General features: G+C 54.4%; 1 protein-coding gene across 1 annotated transcript in view; it reads left to right on the forward strand.

The window, feature by feature from the left end:
- LOC138737568 (fatty acid-binding protein, intestinal-like) overlaps positions 1–14,156 on the forward strand; it is a 41,601-nt gene extending 27,445 nt beyond the window's left edge. Inside the window, exons 4-5 of the mRNA XM_069888233.1 lie at positions 11,428–11,538; positions 13,910–14,156. Coding sequence (XP_069744334.1) covers positions 11,428–11,538; positions 13,910–13,960 — 162 coding nt within the window. The 3' untranslated portion in view covers positions 13,961–14,156. The remainder of the gene's footprint in view (positions 1–11,427; positions 11,539–13,909) is intronic.
- Positions 14,157–15,519: the final 1,363 nt, after the last annotated feature.

Here is a 15,519-nt window from a genome sequence, read left to right on the forward strand (position 1 = left end):
GGACAGGGAGACTGAAGGCACTGTCATCCCAGGACAGGGAGACTGTAGACACTGTCATCCCAGGACAGGGAGACTGTAGGCACAGTCATCCCAGGACAGGGAGACTGAAGACACTGTCATCCCAGGACAGGGAGACTGAAGGCACTGTCATCCCAGGACAGGGAGACTGTAGACACTGTCATCGCAGGACAGGGAGACTGTAGGCACTGTCATCTCAGGACAGGGAGACTGAAGGCACTGTCATCCCAGGACAGGGAGACAGAAGGCACTGTCATCCCAGGACAGGGAGACTGTAGACACTGTCATCCCAGGACAGGGAGACTGGAGGCACTGTCATCGCAGGACAGGGAGACTGTAGACACTGTCATCCCAGGACAGGGAGACAGAAGGCACTGTCATCCCAGGACAGGGAGACTGTAGGCACTGTCATCTCAGGACAGGGAGACTGAAGGCACTGTCATCCCAGGACAGGGAGACTGTAGACACTGTCATCCCAGGACAGGGAGACTGAAGGCACTTTCATCCCAGGACACGGAGACTGAAGGCACTGTCATCCCAGGACAGGGAGACTGTAGACACTGTCATCCCAGGAAAGGGAGACTGTAGACACTGTCATGCCAGGACAGGGAGACTGTAAACACTGTCATCCCAGGACAGGGAGACTGTAGACACTGTCATCCCAGGACAGGGAGACTGTGGGCACTGTCATCCCAGGACAGGGAGACTGAAGGCACTGTCATCCCAGGACAGGGAGACTGTAGACACTGTCATCGCAGGACAGGGAGACTGTAGACACTGTCATCCCAGGACAGGGAGACTGTGGGCACTGTCATCCCAGGACAGGGAGACTGAAGGCACTGTCATCCCAGGACAGGGAGACTGTAGACACTGTCATCCCAGGACAGGGAGACTGTAGACACTGTCATCCCAGGACAGGGAGACTGAAGGCACTGTCATCGCAGGACAGGGAGACTGTAGACACTGTCATCCCAGGACAGGGAGACTGTGGGCACTGTCATCCCAGGACAGGGAGACTGAAGGCACTGTCATCCCAGGACAGGGAGACTGTAGACACTGTCATCCCAGGACAGGGAGACTGTAGGCACTGTCATCCCAGGACAGGGAGACTGAAGGCACTGTCATCCCAGGACAGGGAGACTGTAGACACTGTCATCCCAGGAGACTGTAGACACTGTCATCCCAGGACAGGTAGACAGAAGGCACTGTCATCCCAGGACAGGGAGACTGTAGGCACTATCATCCCAGGACAGGGAGACTGAAGGCACTGTCATCCCAGGACAGGGAGACTGTAGGCACTGTCATCCCAGGAGACTGTAGACACTGTCATCCCAGGACAGGTAGACAGAAGGCACTGTCATCCCAGGACAGGGAGACTGTAGACACTGTCATCCCAGGACAGGGAGACTGTAGGCACTGTCATCCCAGGACAGGGAGACTGTAGGCACTGTCATCCCAGGACAGGGAGACTGTAGACACTGTCATCCCAGGACAGGGAGACAGAAGGCACTGTCATCTCAGGACAGGGAGACTGAAGGCACTGTCATCCCAGGACAGGGAGACTGTAGGCACTGTCATCTCTGGACAGGGAGACTGTAGGCACTGTCATCCCAGGACAGGGAGACTGTAGGCACTGTCATCCCAGGACAGGGAGACTGTAGGCACTGTCATCCCAGGACAGGGAGACTGAAGGCACTTTCACCCCAGGACAGGGAGACTGTGGGCACTGTCATCCTGGGACAGGGAGACTGTAGACACTGTCATCCCAGGACAGGGAGACAGAAGGCACTGTCATCCCAGGACAGGGAGACTGTAGGCACTGTCATCCCAGGACAGGGAGACTGTAGGCACTGTCATCCCAGGACAGGGAGACTGTAGGCACTGTCATCCCAGGACAGGGAGACTGTAGGCACTGTCATCCCAGGACAGGGAGACTGAAGGCACTGTCATCCCAGGACAGGGAGACTGAAGGCACTGTCATCCCAGGACAGGGAGACTGTGGGCACTGTCATCCCAGGAGAGGGAGACTGTAGACACTGTCATGCCAGGACAGGGAGACTGTAGACACTGTCATGCCAGGACAGGGAGACTGTAGACACTGTCATCCCAGGACAGATAGACTGTAGACACTGTCATCCCAGGACAGGGAGACTGTGGGCACTGTCATCCCAGGACAGGGAGACTGTGGGCACTGTAATCCCAGGACAGGGAGACTGGAGGCACTGTCATCCCAGGACAGGGAGACTGTAGACACTGTCATCCCAGGACAGGGAGACTGTAGGCACTGTCATCCCAGGACAGGGAGACTGTAGACACTGTCATCCCAGGACAGGGAGACTGTAGGCACTGTCATCCCAGGACAGGGAGACTGAAGGCACTGTCATCCCAGGACAGGGAGACTGTAGACACTGTCATCCCAGGACAGGGAGACTGTAGGCACTGTCATCCCAGGACAGGGAGACTGAAGGCACTGTCATCCCAGGACAGGGAGACTGTAGACACTGTCATCCCAGGAGACTGTAGACACTGTCATCCCAGGACCGGGAGACAGAAGGCACTGTCATCCCAGGACAGGGAGACTGTAGACACTGTCATCCCAGGAGACTGTAGACACTGTCATCCCAGGACAGGGAGACTGTAGGCACTATCATCCCAGGACAGGGAGACTGAAGGCACTGTCATCCCAGGACAGGGAGACTGTAGGCACTGTCATCTCAGGACAGGGAGACTGTAGGCACTGTCATCTCAGGACAGGGAGACTGAAGGTACTGTCATCCCAGGACAGGGAGACTGTAGACACTGTCATCCCAGGACAGGGAGACTGTAGGCACTGTCATCCCAGGACAGGGAGACAGAAGGCACTGTCATCCCAGGACAGGGAGACTGTAGGCACTGTCATCTCAGGGCAGGGAGACTGAAGGCACTGTCATCCCAGGACAGGGAGACTGTAGGCACTGTCATCCCAGGACAGGGAGACTGTAGGCACTGTCATCTCAGGATGGGAGACTGAAGGCACTGTCATCCCAGGACAGGGAGACTGAAGGCACTGTCATCCCAGGACAGGGAGACTGAAGGCACTGTCATCCCAGGACAGGGAGACTGTAGACACTGTCATGCCAGGACAGGGAGACTGTAGACACTGTCATGCCAGGACAGGGAGACTGTAGACACTGTCATCCCAGGACAGGGAGACTGTAGACACTGTCATCCCAGGACAGGGAGACTGTGGGCACTGTCATCCCAGGACAGGGAGACTGTGGGCACTGTCATCCCAGGACAGGGAGACTGTGGGCACTGTAATCCCGGGACAGGAAGACTGGAGGCACTGTCATCCCAGGACAGGGAGACTGTAGACACTGTCATCCCAGGACAGGGAGACTGTAGGCACTGTCATCCCAGGACAGGGAGACTATAGACACTGTCATCCCAGGACAGGGAGACTGTAGGCACTGTCATCCCAGGACAGGGAGACTGAAGGCACTGTCATCCCAGGACAGGGAGACTGTAGACACTGTCATCCCAGGACAGGGAGACTGTAGGCACTGTAATTCCAGGACAGGGAGACTGAAGGCACTGTCATCCCAGGACAGGGAGACTGTAGGCACTGTCATCCCAGGACAGGGAGACTGTCGGCACTGTCATCCCAGGACAGGGAGACTGTAGGCACTGTCACCCCAGGACAGGGAGACTGAAGGCACTGTCATCCCAGGACAGGGAGACTGTGGGCACTGTCATCCCAGGACAGGGAGACTGTAGGCACTGTCATCCCAGGACAGGGAGACTGTAGGCACTGTCATCCCAGGACAGGGAGACTGTAGGCACTGTCATCCCAGGACAGGGAGACTGTAGGCACTGTCATCCCAGGACAGGGAGACTGTAGGCACTGTCATCCCAGGAAAGGGAGACTGAAGGCACTGTCATCACAGGACAGGGAGACTGAAGGCACTGTCATCCCAGGACAGGTAGACTGAAGGCACTGTCATCCCAGGACAGGGAGACTGTAGACACTGTCATCCCAGGACAGGGAGACTGTAGGCACTGTCATCCCAGGACAGGGAGACTGTAGACACTGTCATCCCAGGACAGGGAGACTGAAGGCACTGTCATCCCAGGACAGGGAGACTGTAGACACTGTCATCCCAGGACAGGGAGACTGTAGGCACTGTTATCCCAGGACAGGGAGACTGTAGGCACTGTCATCCCAGGACAGGGATACTGTAGGCACTGTCATCCCAGGACAGGGAGACTGTAGACACTGTCATCCCAGGACAGGGAGACTGTGGGCACTGTCATCCCAGGACAGGGAGACTGAAGGCACTGTCATCCCAGGACAGGGAGACTGTAGACACTGTCATCCCAGGACAGGGAGACTGTGGGCACTGTCATCCCAGGACAGGGAGACTGAAGGCACTGTCATCGCAGGACAGGGAGACTGTAGGCACTGTCATCCCAGGACAGGGAGACTGTAGGCACTGTCATCCCAGGACAGGGAGACTGTAGGCACTGTCATCCCAGGACAGGGATACTGTAGGCACTGTCATCCCAGGACAGGGAGACTGTAGACACTGTCATCCCAGGACAGGGAGACTGTGGGCACTGTCATCCCAGGACAGGGATACTGTAGGCACTGTCATCCCAGGACAGGGAGACTGTAGACACTGTCATCCCAGGACAGGGAGACTGTGGGCACTGTCATCCCAGGACAGGGAGACTGTAGACACTGTCATCCCAGGACAGGGAGACTGAAGGCACTGTCATCGCAGGACAGGGAGACTGTAGACACTGTCATCCCAGGACAGGGAGACTGAGGGCACTGTCATCCCAGGACAGGGAGACAGTGGGCACTGTCATCCCAGGACAGGGAGACTGTAGGCACTGTCATCCCAGGACAGGGAGACTGTAGACACTGTCATCCCAGGACAGGGAGACTGAAGGCACTGTCATCCCAGGAGAGGGAGACTGTAGGCACTGTCATCCCAGGAGAGGGAGACTGAAGGCACTGTCATCCCAGGAGAGGGAGACTGTAGGCACTGTCATCCCAGGAGAGGGAGACTGTAGGCACTGTCATCCCAGGGCACGGAGACTGTAGACATCGTCATCTCAGGACATGGAGACTGTAGGCACTGTCATCCCAGGAGAGGTAGACTGTAGACACTGTCATCCCAGGACAGGGAGACTGTAGGCACTGTCATCCCAGGACAGGGAGACTGAAGGCACTGTCATCCCAGGACAGGGAGATTGTAGACACTGTCATCCCAGGACAGGGAGACTGTAGGCACTGTCATCCCAGGACAGGGAGACTGTAGGCACTGTCATCCCAGGACAGGGAGACCGAAGGCACTGTCATCCCGGGACAGGGAGACTGTAGACACTGTCATCCCAGGACATGGAGACAGAAGGCACTGTCATCCCAGGACAGGGAGACTGTAGGCACTGTCATCCCAGGAGAGGGAGACTGTAGGCACTGTCATCCCAGGAGAGGGAGACTGTAGCCACTGTCATCCCAGGAGAGGGAGACTGTAGGCACTGTCATCCCAGGACAGGGAGACTGTAGGCACTGTCATCCAAGGACAGGGAGACTGTAGGCACTGTCATCCCAGGAGAGGGAGACTGTAGGCACTGTCATCCCAGGACAGGGAGACTGTAGGCACTGTCATCCCAGGACAGGGAGACTGAAGGCACTTTCACCCCAGGACAGGGAGACTGTGGGCACTGTCATCCTGGGACAGGGAGACTGTAGACACTGTCATCCCAGGACAGGGAGACTGTAGGCACTGTCATCCCAGGACAGGGAGACAGAAGGCACTGTCATCCCAGGACAGGGAGACTGTAGGCACTGTCATCTCAGGGCAGGGAGACTGAAGGCACTGTCATCCCAGGACAGGGAGACTGTAGGCACTGTCATCCCAGGACAGGGAGACTGTAGGCACTGTCATCTCAGGACAGGGAGACTGAAGGCACTGTCATCCCAGGACAGGGAGACTGTAGGCACTGTCATCCCAGGACAGGGAGACTGTAGACACTGTCATCCCAGGACAGGGAGACTGAAGGCACTGTCATCCCAGGACAGGGAGACTGTAGACACTGTCATCCCGGGACAGAGAGACTGTAGACACTGTCATCCCAGGACAGGGAGACAGAAGGCACTGTCATCCCAGGACAGGGATACTGTAGGCACTGTCATCCCAGGACAGGGAGACTGTAGACACTGTCATCCCAGGACAGGGAGACTGTGGGCACTGTCATCCCAGGACAGGGAGACTGAAGGCACTGTCATCCCAGGACAGGGAGACTGTAGACACTGTCATCCCAGGACAGGGAGACTGTGGGCACTGTCATCCCAGGACAGGGAGACTGAAGGCACTGTCATCGCAGGACAGGGAGACTGTAGGCACTGTCATCCCAGGACAGGGAGACTGTAGGCACTGTCATCCCAGGACAGGGAGACTGTAGGCACTGTCATCCCAGGACAGGGATACTGTAGGCACTGTCATCCCAGGACAGGGAGACTGTAGACACTGTCATCCCAGGACAGGGAGACTGTGGGCACTGTCATCCCAGGACAGGGATACTGTAGGCACTGTCATCCCAGGACAGGGAGACTGTAGACACTGTCATCCCAGGACAGGGAGACTGTGGGCACTGTCATCCCAGGACAGGGAGACTGTAGACACTGTCATCCCAGGACAGGGAGACTGAAGGCACTGTCATCGCAGGACAGGGAGACTGTAGACACTGTCATCCCAGGACAGGGAGACTGAGGGCACTGTCATCCCAGGACAGGGAGACAGTGGGCACTGTCATCCCAGGACAGGGAGACTGTAGGCACTGTCATCCCAGGACAGGGAGACTGTAGACACTGTCATCCCAGGACAGGGAGACTGAAGGCACTGTCATCCCAGGAGAGGGAGACTGTAGGCACTGTCATCCCAGGAGAGGGAGACTGAAGGCACTGTCATCCCAGGAGAGGGAGACTGTAGGCACTGTCATCCCAGGAGAGGGAGACTGTAGGCACTGTCATCCCAGGGCACGGAGACTGTAGACATCGTCATCTCAGGACATGGAGACTGTAGGCACTGTCATCCCAGGAGAGGTAGACTGTAGACACTGTCATCCCAGGACAGGGAGACTGTAGGCACTGTCATCCCAGGACAGGGAGACTGTAGACACTGTCATCCCAGGACAGGGAGATTGTAGACACTGTCATCCCAGGACAGGGAGACTGAAGGCACTGTCATCGCAGGACAGGGAGACTGTAGACACTGTCATCCCAGGACAGGGAGACTGTGGGCACTGTCATCCCGGGACAGGGAGACTGTAGACACTGTCATCCCAGGACATGGAGACAGAAGGCACTGTCATCCCAGGACAGGGAGACTGTAGGCACTGTCATCCCAGGAGAGGGAGACTGTAGGCACTGTCATCCCAGGAGAGGGAGACTGTAGCCACTGTCATCCCAGGAGAGGGAGACTGTAGGCACTGTCATCCCAGGACAGGGAGACTGTAGGCACTGTCATCCAAGGACAGGGAGACTGTAGGCACTGTCATCCCAGGAGAGGGAGACTGTAGGCACTGTCATCCCAGGACAGGGAGACTGTAGGCACTGTCATCCCAGGACAGGGAGACTGAAGGCACTTTCACCCCAGGACAGGGAGACTGTGGGCACTGTCATCCTGGGACAGGGAGACTGTAGACACTGTCATCCCAGGACAGGGAGACTGTAGGCACTGTCATCCCAGGACAGGGAGACAGAAGGCACTGTCATCCCAGGACAGGGAGACTGTAGGCACTGTCATCTCAGGGCAGGGAGACTGAAGGCACTGTCATCCCAGGACAGGGAGACTGTAGGCACTGTCATCCCAGGACAGGGAGACTGTAGGCACTGTCATCTCAGGACAGGGAGACTGAAGGCACTGTCATCCCAGGACAGGGAGACTGTAGGCACTGTCATCCCAGGACAGGGAGACTGTAGGCACTGTCATCCCAGGACAGGGAGACTGAAGGCACTTTCATCCCAGGACAGGGAGACTGTGGGCACTGTCATCCCGGGACAGAGAGACTGTAGACACTGTCATCCCAGGACAGGGAGACAGAAGGCACTGTCATCCCAGGACAGGGAGACTGTAGGCACTGTCATCCCAGGACAGGGAGACTGTGGGCACTTTCATCCCAGGACAGGGAGACTGTAGACACTGGCATCCCAGGACAGGGAGACTGTAGGCACTGTCATCCCAGGACAGGGAGACTGAAGGCACTGTCATCCCAGGACAGGGAGACTGAAGGCACTGTCATCCCAGGACAGGGAGACTGTAGACACTGTCATGCCAGGACAGGGAGACTGTAGACACTGTCATGCCAGGACAGGGAGACTGTAGACACTGTCATCCCAGGACAGGGAGACTGTAGACACTGTCATCCCAGGACAGGGAGACTGTGGGCACTGTCATCCCAGGACAGGGAGACTGTGGGCACTGTCATCCCAGGACAGGGAGACTGTGGGCACTGTAATCCCAGGACAGGAAGACTGGAGGCACTGTCATCCCAGGACAGGGAGACTGTAGACACTGTCATCCCAGGACAGGGAGACTGTAGGCACTGTCATCCCAGGACGGGGAGACTATAGACACTGTCATCCCAGGACAGGGAGACTGTAGGCACTGTCATCCCAGGACAGGGAGACTGAAGGCACTGTCATCCCAGGACAGGGAGACTGTAGACACTGTCATCCCAGGACAGGGAGACTGTAGGCACTGTAATTCCAGGACAGGGAGACTGAAGGCACTGTCATCCCAGGACAGGGAGACTGTAGGCACTGTCATCCCAGGACAGGGAGACTGTAGGCACTGTCATCCCAGGACAGGGAGACTGTAGGCACTGTCACCCCAGGACAGGGAGACTGAAGGCACTGTCATCCCAGGACAGGGAGACTGTGGGCACTGTCATCCCAGGACAGGGAGACTGTAGGCACTGTCATCCCAGGACAGGGAGACTGTAGGCACTGTCATCCCAGGACAGGGAGACTGTAGGCACTGTCATCCCAGGACAGGGAGACTGTAGGCACTGTCATCCCAGGACAGGGAGACTGTAGGCACTGTCATCCCAGGAAAGGGAGACTGAAGGCGCTGTCATCACAGGACAGGGAGACTGAAGGCACTGTCATCCCAGGACAGGTAGACTGAAGGCACTGTCATCCCAGGACAGGGAGACTGTAGACACTGTCATCCCAGGACAGGGAGACTGTAGGCACTGTCATCCCAGGACAGGGAGACTGTAGACACTGTCATCCCAGGACAGGGAGACTGAAGGCACTGTCATCCCAGGACAGGGAGACTGTAGACACTGTCATCCCAGGACAGGGAGACTGTAGGCACTGTTATCCCAGGACAGGGAGACTGTAGGCACTGTCATCCCAGGACAGTGATACTGTAGGCACTGTCATCCCAGGACAGGGAGACTGTAGACACTGTCATCCCAGGACAGGGAGACTGTGGGCACTGTCATCCCAGGACAGGGAGACTGAAGGCACTGTCATCCCAGGACAGGGAGACTGTAGACACTGTCATCCCAGGACAGGGAGACTGTGGGCACTGTCATCCCAGGACAGGGAGACTGAAGGCACTGTCATCGCAGGACAGGGAGACTGTAGGCACTGTCATCCCAGGACAGGGAGACTGAAGGCACTGTCATCCCAGGACAGGGAGACTGTAGACACTGTCATCCCAGGACAGGGAGACTGTGGGCACTGTCATCCCAGGACAGGGAGACTGAAGGCACTGTCATCCCAGGACAGGGAGACTGTAGGCACTGTCATCCCAGGACAGGGAGACTGTGGGCACTGTCATCCCAGGACAGGGAGACTGTAGACACTGTCATCCCAGGACAGGGAGACTGTAGGCACTGTCATCCCAGGACAGGGAGACTGAAGGCAGTCATCCCAGGACAGGGATACTGTAGGCACTGTCATCCCAGGACAGGGAGACTGTAGGCACTGTCATCCCAGGACAGGGAGACTGTAGGCACTGTCATCCCAGGACAGGGATACTGTAGGCACTGTCATCCCAGGGCAGGGAGACTGTAGACATCGTCATCTCAGGACATGGAGACTGTAGGCACTGTCATCCCAGGAGAGGTAGACTGTAGACACTGTCATCCCAGGACAGGGAGACTGTAGGCACTGTCATCCCAGGACAGGGAGACTGAAGGCACTGTCATCCCAGGACAGGGAGATTGTAGACACTGTCATCCCAGGACAGGGAGACTGTAGGCACTGTCATCCCAGGACAGGGAGACTGTAGGCACTGTCATCCCAGGACAGGGAGACCGAAGGCACTGTCATCCCGGGACAGGGAGACTGTAGACACTGTCATCCCAGGACAGGGAGACTGTAGGCACTGTCATCCCAGGAGAGGGAGACTGTAGGCACTGTCATCCCAGGAGAGGGAGACTGTAGCCACTGTCATCCCAGGAGAGGGAGACTGTAGGCACTGTCATCCCAGGACAGGGAGACTGTAGGCACTGTCATCCAAGGACAGGGAGACTGTAGGCACTGTCATCCCAGGAGAGGGAGACTGAAGGCACAGTCATCCCAGGAGAGGGAGACTGTAGGCACTGTCATCCCAGGACAGGGAGACTGTAGGCACTGTCATCCCAGGACAGGGAGACTGTAGACATCGTCATCTCAGGACAGGGAGACTGTAGACATCGTCATCTCAGGAGAGGGAGACTGTAGGCACTGTCATCCCAGGACAGGGAGACTGTAGACATCATCATCTCAGGAAAGGGAGACTGTAGGCACCGACATCCCAGGACAGGGAGACTGTAGACATCATCACTCCAGGGAAAGGAGACTGTAGATACTATCACCCCAGGAGAGGGAGACTGTAGACTATTACCGTCACCCCAGGAGAGGGAGACTCTAGACATCGTCATCTCAGGAAAGGGAGACTGTAGACACCATCATCCCAGGACAGGGAGACCGTAGACCGTCACCGTCACCCCAGGAGAGGGAGACTGTAGACACCGTCACTCCAGGAGAGGGAGACTGTAGACATCGTCAGCCCAGGGCGGGAAGACTGTAGACCATCACTGTCATCCCAGGGCAGGGAGACTGTAGACACCGTCACCCCAGGAGAGGGAGACTGTAGACATCATCAGCCCAGGGCAGGAAGACTGTAGACCATCACTGTCATCCCAGTGCAGGGAGACTGTAGTCCATCACCATCACCCCAAGGCAGGGAGACTGTAGACACCATCACCGCACGGCAGGGAGACTGTAGACACTATCACCCCACGGCAGGGAGACTGTAGACACTGTCGCCCCAGGACAGGGAGACTGTAGACACCATCACCCCAGGGAAGAGAGACTGCAAACACCAATAATTTTCCAATAATTGCTTCTTTCTGTTTCAGGGAAAATTTGCCCTGTCGAAATCAAATTGCCTCACTGGACATTTTAAGAGACTTTCAGATGGAAAAGAGTTTACCATCACCAGAGAAATTCATGGTGATTTGCTGGAGCAGGTAGGTCAGTGATGAACCGAGATACACTGGACTGCAACAGAGCCGGTGGTGTAACCGGGTGTTACACAGTAACAGACTCATCTCCACCAGTACAGTTCCACAGTGTTACACGGTGACAGACCTGTCCCCACCAGTACTGTACCCCACTGTTATACAGTGGCAGACCCATCCCCACCAGTACTGTACCCCAGTGTTATAGTGACAGACCTATCCCCACTAGTACTGTACCCCAGTGTTACACAGTGACAGACCTGTCCCCACCAGAACTGTATCCCAGAGTTACACAGTGACAGATCCATCCCCACCAGTATTGAACCTCAGTGTGATACAGTGACATAACTGTCCCCACTAATACTGTAACCCAGTGTTATACAGTGACAGACCCATCCTCACCAGTACTGTACCAAGGTGTTATACAGTGACAGATCCAACCCCACCAGTACTGTACCCCAGTGTACTGTAATTACAGACCTGTCTCCACCAGTACTGTACCCCAGTGTTATTCAGTGGCAGGCCTGTCCCCACCAGAACTGTATCACAGTGTTACACAGTGACAGATCTGACCCCACCAGTACTCTACCCCAGTGTAATGCAATGACAGACCTGTCCCTACCAGTACTGTACCCCAGTGTTATACAGTGGCAGGCCCGTCCCCACCAGAACTGCATCTCAGTGTTACATGGTGACAGATCCATCCCACCAGTATTGAACCTCAGTATTATACAGTGACATACCTGTCCCCACTATTACTGTAACCCAGTGTTATACAGTGACAGACCCATCCTCACCAGTGTTATACAGTGACAGACCTATCCCCACTAGTACAGTGACAGATCCGTCCCCACCAGTACTGTACCCCATTCTTATACAGTGACAGACCTATCCCCATTAGTACTATACCCCAGTGTTATACAGTGGCAAGCCCGTCCCCACCAGAACTGCATCCCAGTGTTACATAGTGTCAGATCCATCCCCACCAGTATTGAACCTCAGTGTTAAACAGTAACATACCTGTCCCCACTATTACTGTAACCCAGTGTTATACAGTGACAGACCCATCTTTACCAGTACTGTACCACGGGTGTTACACAGTGACAGAACTGTCCCCACCAATACTGTACCCTAGTGTTATACAGTGACAAATCCATCCCCACCAGTACTGTCCCCCACTGTTATACAGTGACAGATCCATCTCCACCAGTACTGTACCCCAGTGTAAAGCAATGACAGACCTGTCCCCACCAGTACTGAACCCCAGTGTTATACAGTGGCAGGCCCGTCCCCACCAGTACTGTACCCCATTGTTATACAGTGACAGACCTATCCACATTAGTACTATACCCCAGTGTTATACAGTGGCAGGCCCGTCCCCACCAGAACTGCATCCCAGTGTTACATAGTGACAGATCCATCCCCACCAGTATTGAACCTCAGTGTTATACAGTGACATACCTGTCCCCACTATTACTGTAACCCAGTGTTATACAGTGACAGACCCATCCTCACTAGTACTGTACCACGATGTTACACAGTGACAGACCTGTCCCCACCAATACTGTACCCTAATGTTACACAGTAACAGATCCATCCCCACCATTACTGTACCCCAGTGTAATGCAATGACAGTCCTGTCCCCACCAGTACTGTACCCCAGTTGTTATACAGTGACAGACCTGTCCCCACCAGTACTGTACCTCTTTGTTACACAGTGACAGACCTATCCCCACCAGTACAGTACCCCATTGTAATGCAATGACAGACCTGTTCCTACCAGTACTGTACCCCAGTGTAATGCAATGACAGACGTCCCCACCCGTACTGTACCCTAGTGTTAAACCGTGACTTATTGAGAGGATCACTTGCATGGTGTGCCCCAGGTACAAGGCCCGAGATTTCTATGGTACAGGGCTCACATCTGAAGTTCCAGGAGCCCAGTTTTGTTAAGAACTGGGCAGATGTGCTGGGCGACGGAGGTGGGAGATTCTGGGGACAGGTTCAGAGTCGTCTGGCGCATGAGTTGCGTGATAGGTTTGACTTTGGAATGGTGGGTCTCTGGGACGGAGTGGGCTATCAGAGGGTAAACTGGGGTTGTGATTAGGGCTGATTGAGGCTACTGTTCCCCTCAAGTCCCTTGATCTACCCCTTACACAGGCAAACCTCTCCACAGCAATAGATCCACAGAGCAGCTGAATCCGTGGACATCCTGTTGTTTGAGGTATGGTCACCATGAACTCCCAACCATGTTAGCCTACAAGGTGTGAGCTGAATGGTTACATGCTCCTGACTCCAGCTCATGCACCTGCTGGGTGCTACTGATCTCTCCCGCACTATGGAGAAAATCCTCATCAAAAATCTTTTCCTCTAAATGTAGGTGATTATAATTGATGGACAGGAAGCCAAACTAACCTTCAAGAAACAGTAGAGCTCGTTGATCAGGATCTGAGTACAAAAATGCCCCAACATCGTACATCCCTTGAGCGGTGGTCAGCACGTGTTGAACCAGATTCCACCTGCTGATCTTTAATGTGCAAATCGTATGATATAATTCTGCCTGGAGTTGATGACAGTGTTTGACAAATAGAAAAGAGCTCTGAAGCAATAAAAACGTGACCAAGTAAGCCAGTGTTGCCTTGTTATTCCTCGAAGGGCCAAGCACCTTGGCCTCCTGATTCAGGGATGAGAGACAGCTGGACTGGCTAACGGAACATTCTCTGACCTCTGCACTGGCCAGGGATAATTATAAAAAAAACACATCAACCCTGACCGGTCACCCCAAGAGTCTTCCCTGTGAAACAGCCATTGCACTTCGTCCAACCTCATGCCTGCATTTGGTGTTCATAATCCGATCTCCCGTACACCAGAGAAAACAAATGCTTTGAGGAGCACCTGCTCTCAGTCTGCAGAAGTGACCCTTCATTCACCATCTCCCATCAACTCTGATCTTTCTGCTCTGTGGCCCCCTGCCCTGTTACAATGAGATCCAACTCAAGCTTGAAGAACACCTCATCTTCCATGTTACAGTCATATGAACAACATCTAATCCGCCAATTATCTTTCTGTCCACTTAAGAATCATTTCTGCAAGTTATCCTTCTGGGGAGTAGAAACTCACCCTCCCCAACTTTCACTGCTACCACATTCACTTGTTTTTTTCTTTCTCACATCTGATGAAGGGTCTCTCATTTGAAACTTGAACCCTAATCTAGTGCTGGAAATTTAACAGGTTACACAACATCCATAGGAAATAAAAGGTGAACAACATTGCGGGCCTAGGTCCTTCATCGGGGCTTGTTAACTCATAGAACAATACAGCAGTCTACAGGCCCTTCTGCCCTCAATGTTGTGCCAACCCATATATTCCTAAACCCTCCCTACCCTGTAACCCTCTATTTTCCTTTCATCCATGTGTCTCTTAAATGCCTCCAATGTTTTAGCCTCCACCACCATCCCTGGGAAGGCATTCCAGGCCCCCACAACTCTGTATAAAAAAAACTTACCCCTGACATCTCCCCTAAACTTCCCTCCCTTCACTTTGTACACAAGTCCTCTGGTGTTTGCTGATCCTGCCCTGGGAAACAGGTGCTGGTTATCTATGCCTCTCAAAATCTTGTAGACCTCGATCAAGTCTCCTCTCATCCTTCTACACTCCAAAGAAAAAAGTCCCAGTTCGACCAAATGCTTCATAAGACTTATTTTCCAATCCAGGCAACATTCTGGTGAATCTCCTCTGCGCCCTCTCCATAGCTTCCATATCCTTCCTATAATGAGGTGACCAGAACAATTCTCTAAGTGTGGTCTTGTTCAACTCTCCCTTAAATTTACCTCTCACAGACGCTACGAGACCAGCTGAGTTCCTCCAGCATTGCTGTGCTTTAATTATCTCTGACCTACTTAGTTTCATCAGATTTCCCATTTTTATATCACGTTGACTCCGTTTTTCATATCCTGCATGTAACCTCCGGTTTGTGGCCTTAACATTCAC

Source organism: Narcine bancroftii, chromosome 6 (genome assembly GCF_036971445.1).
Source record: "Narcine bancroftii isolate sNarBan1 chromosome 6, sNarBan1.hap1, whole genome shotgun sequence".
NCBI lineage: Eukaryota > Metazoa > Chordata > Chondrichthyes > Torpediniformes > Narcinidae > Narcine > Narcine bancroftii.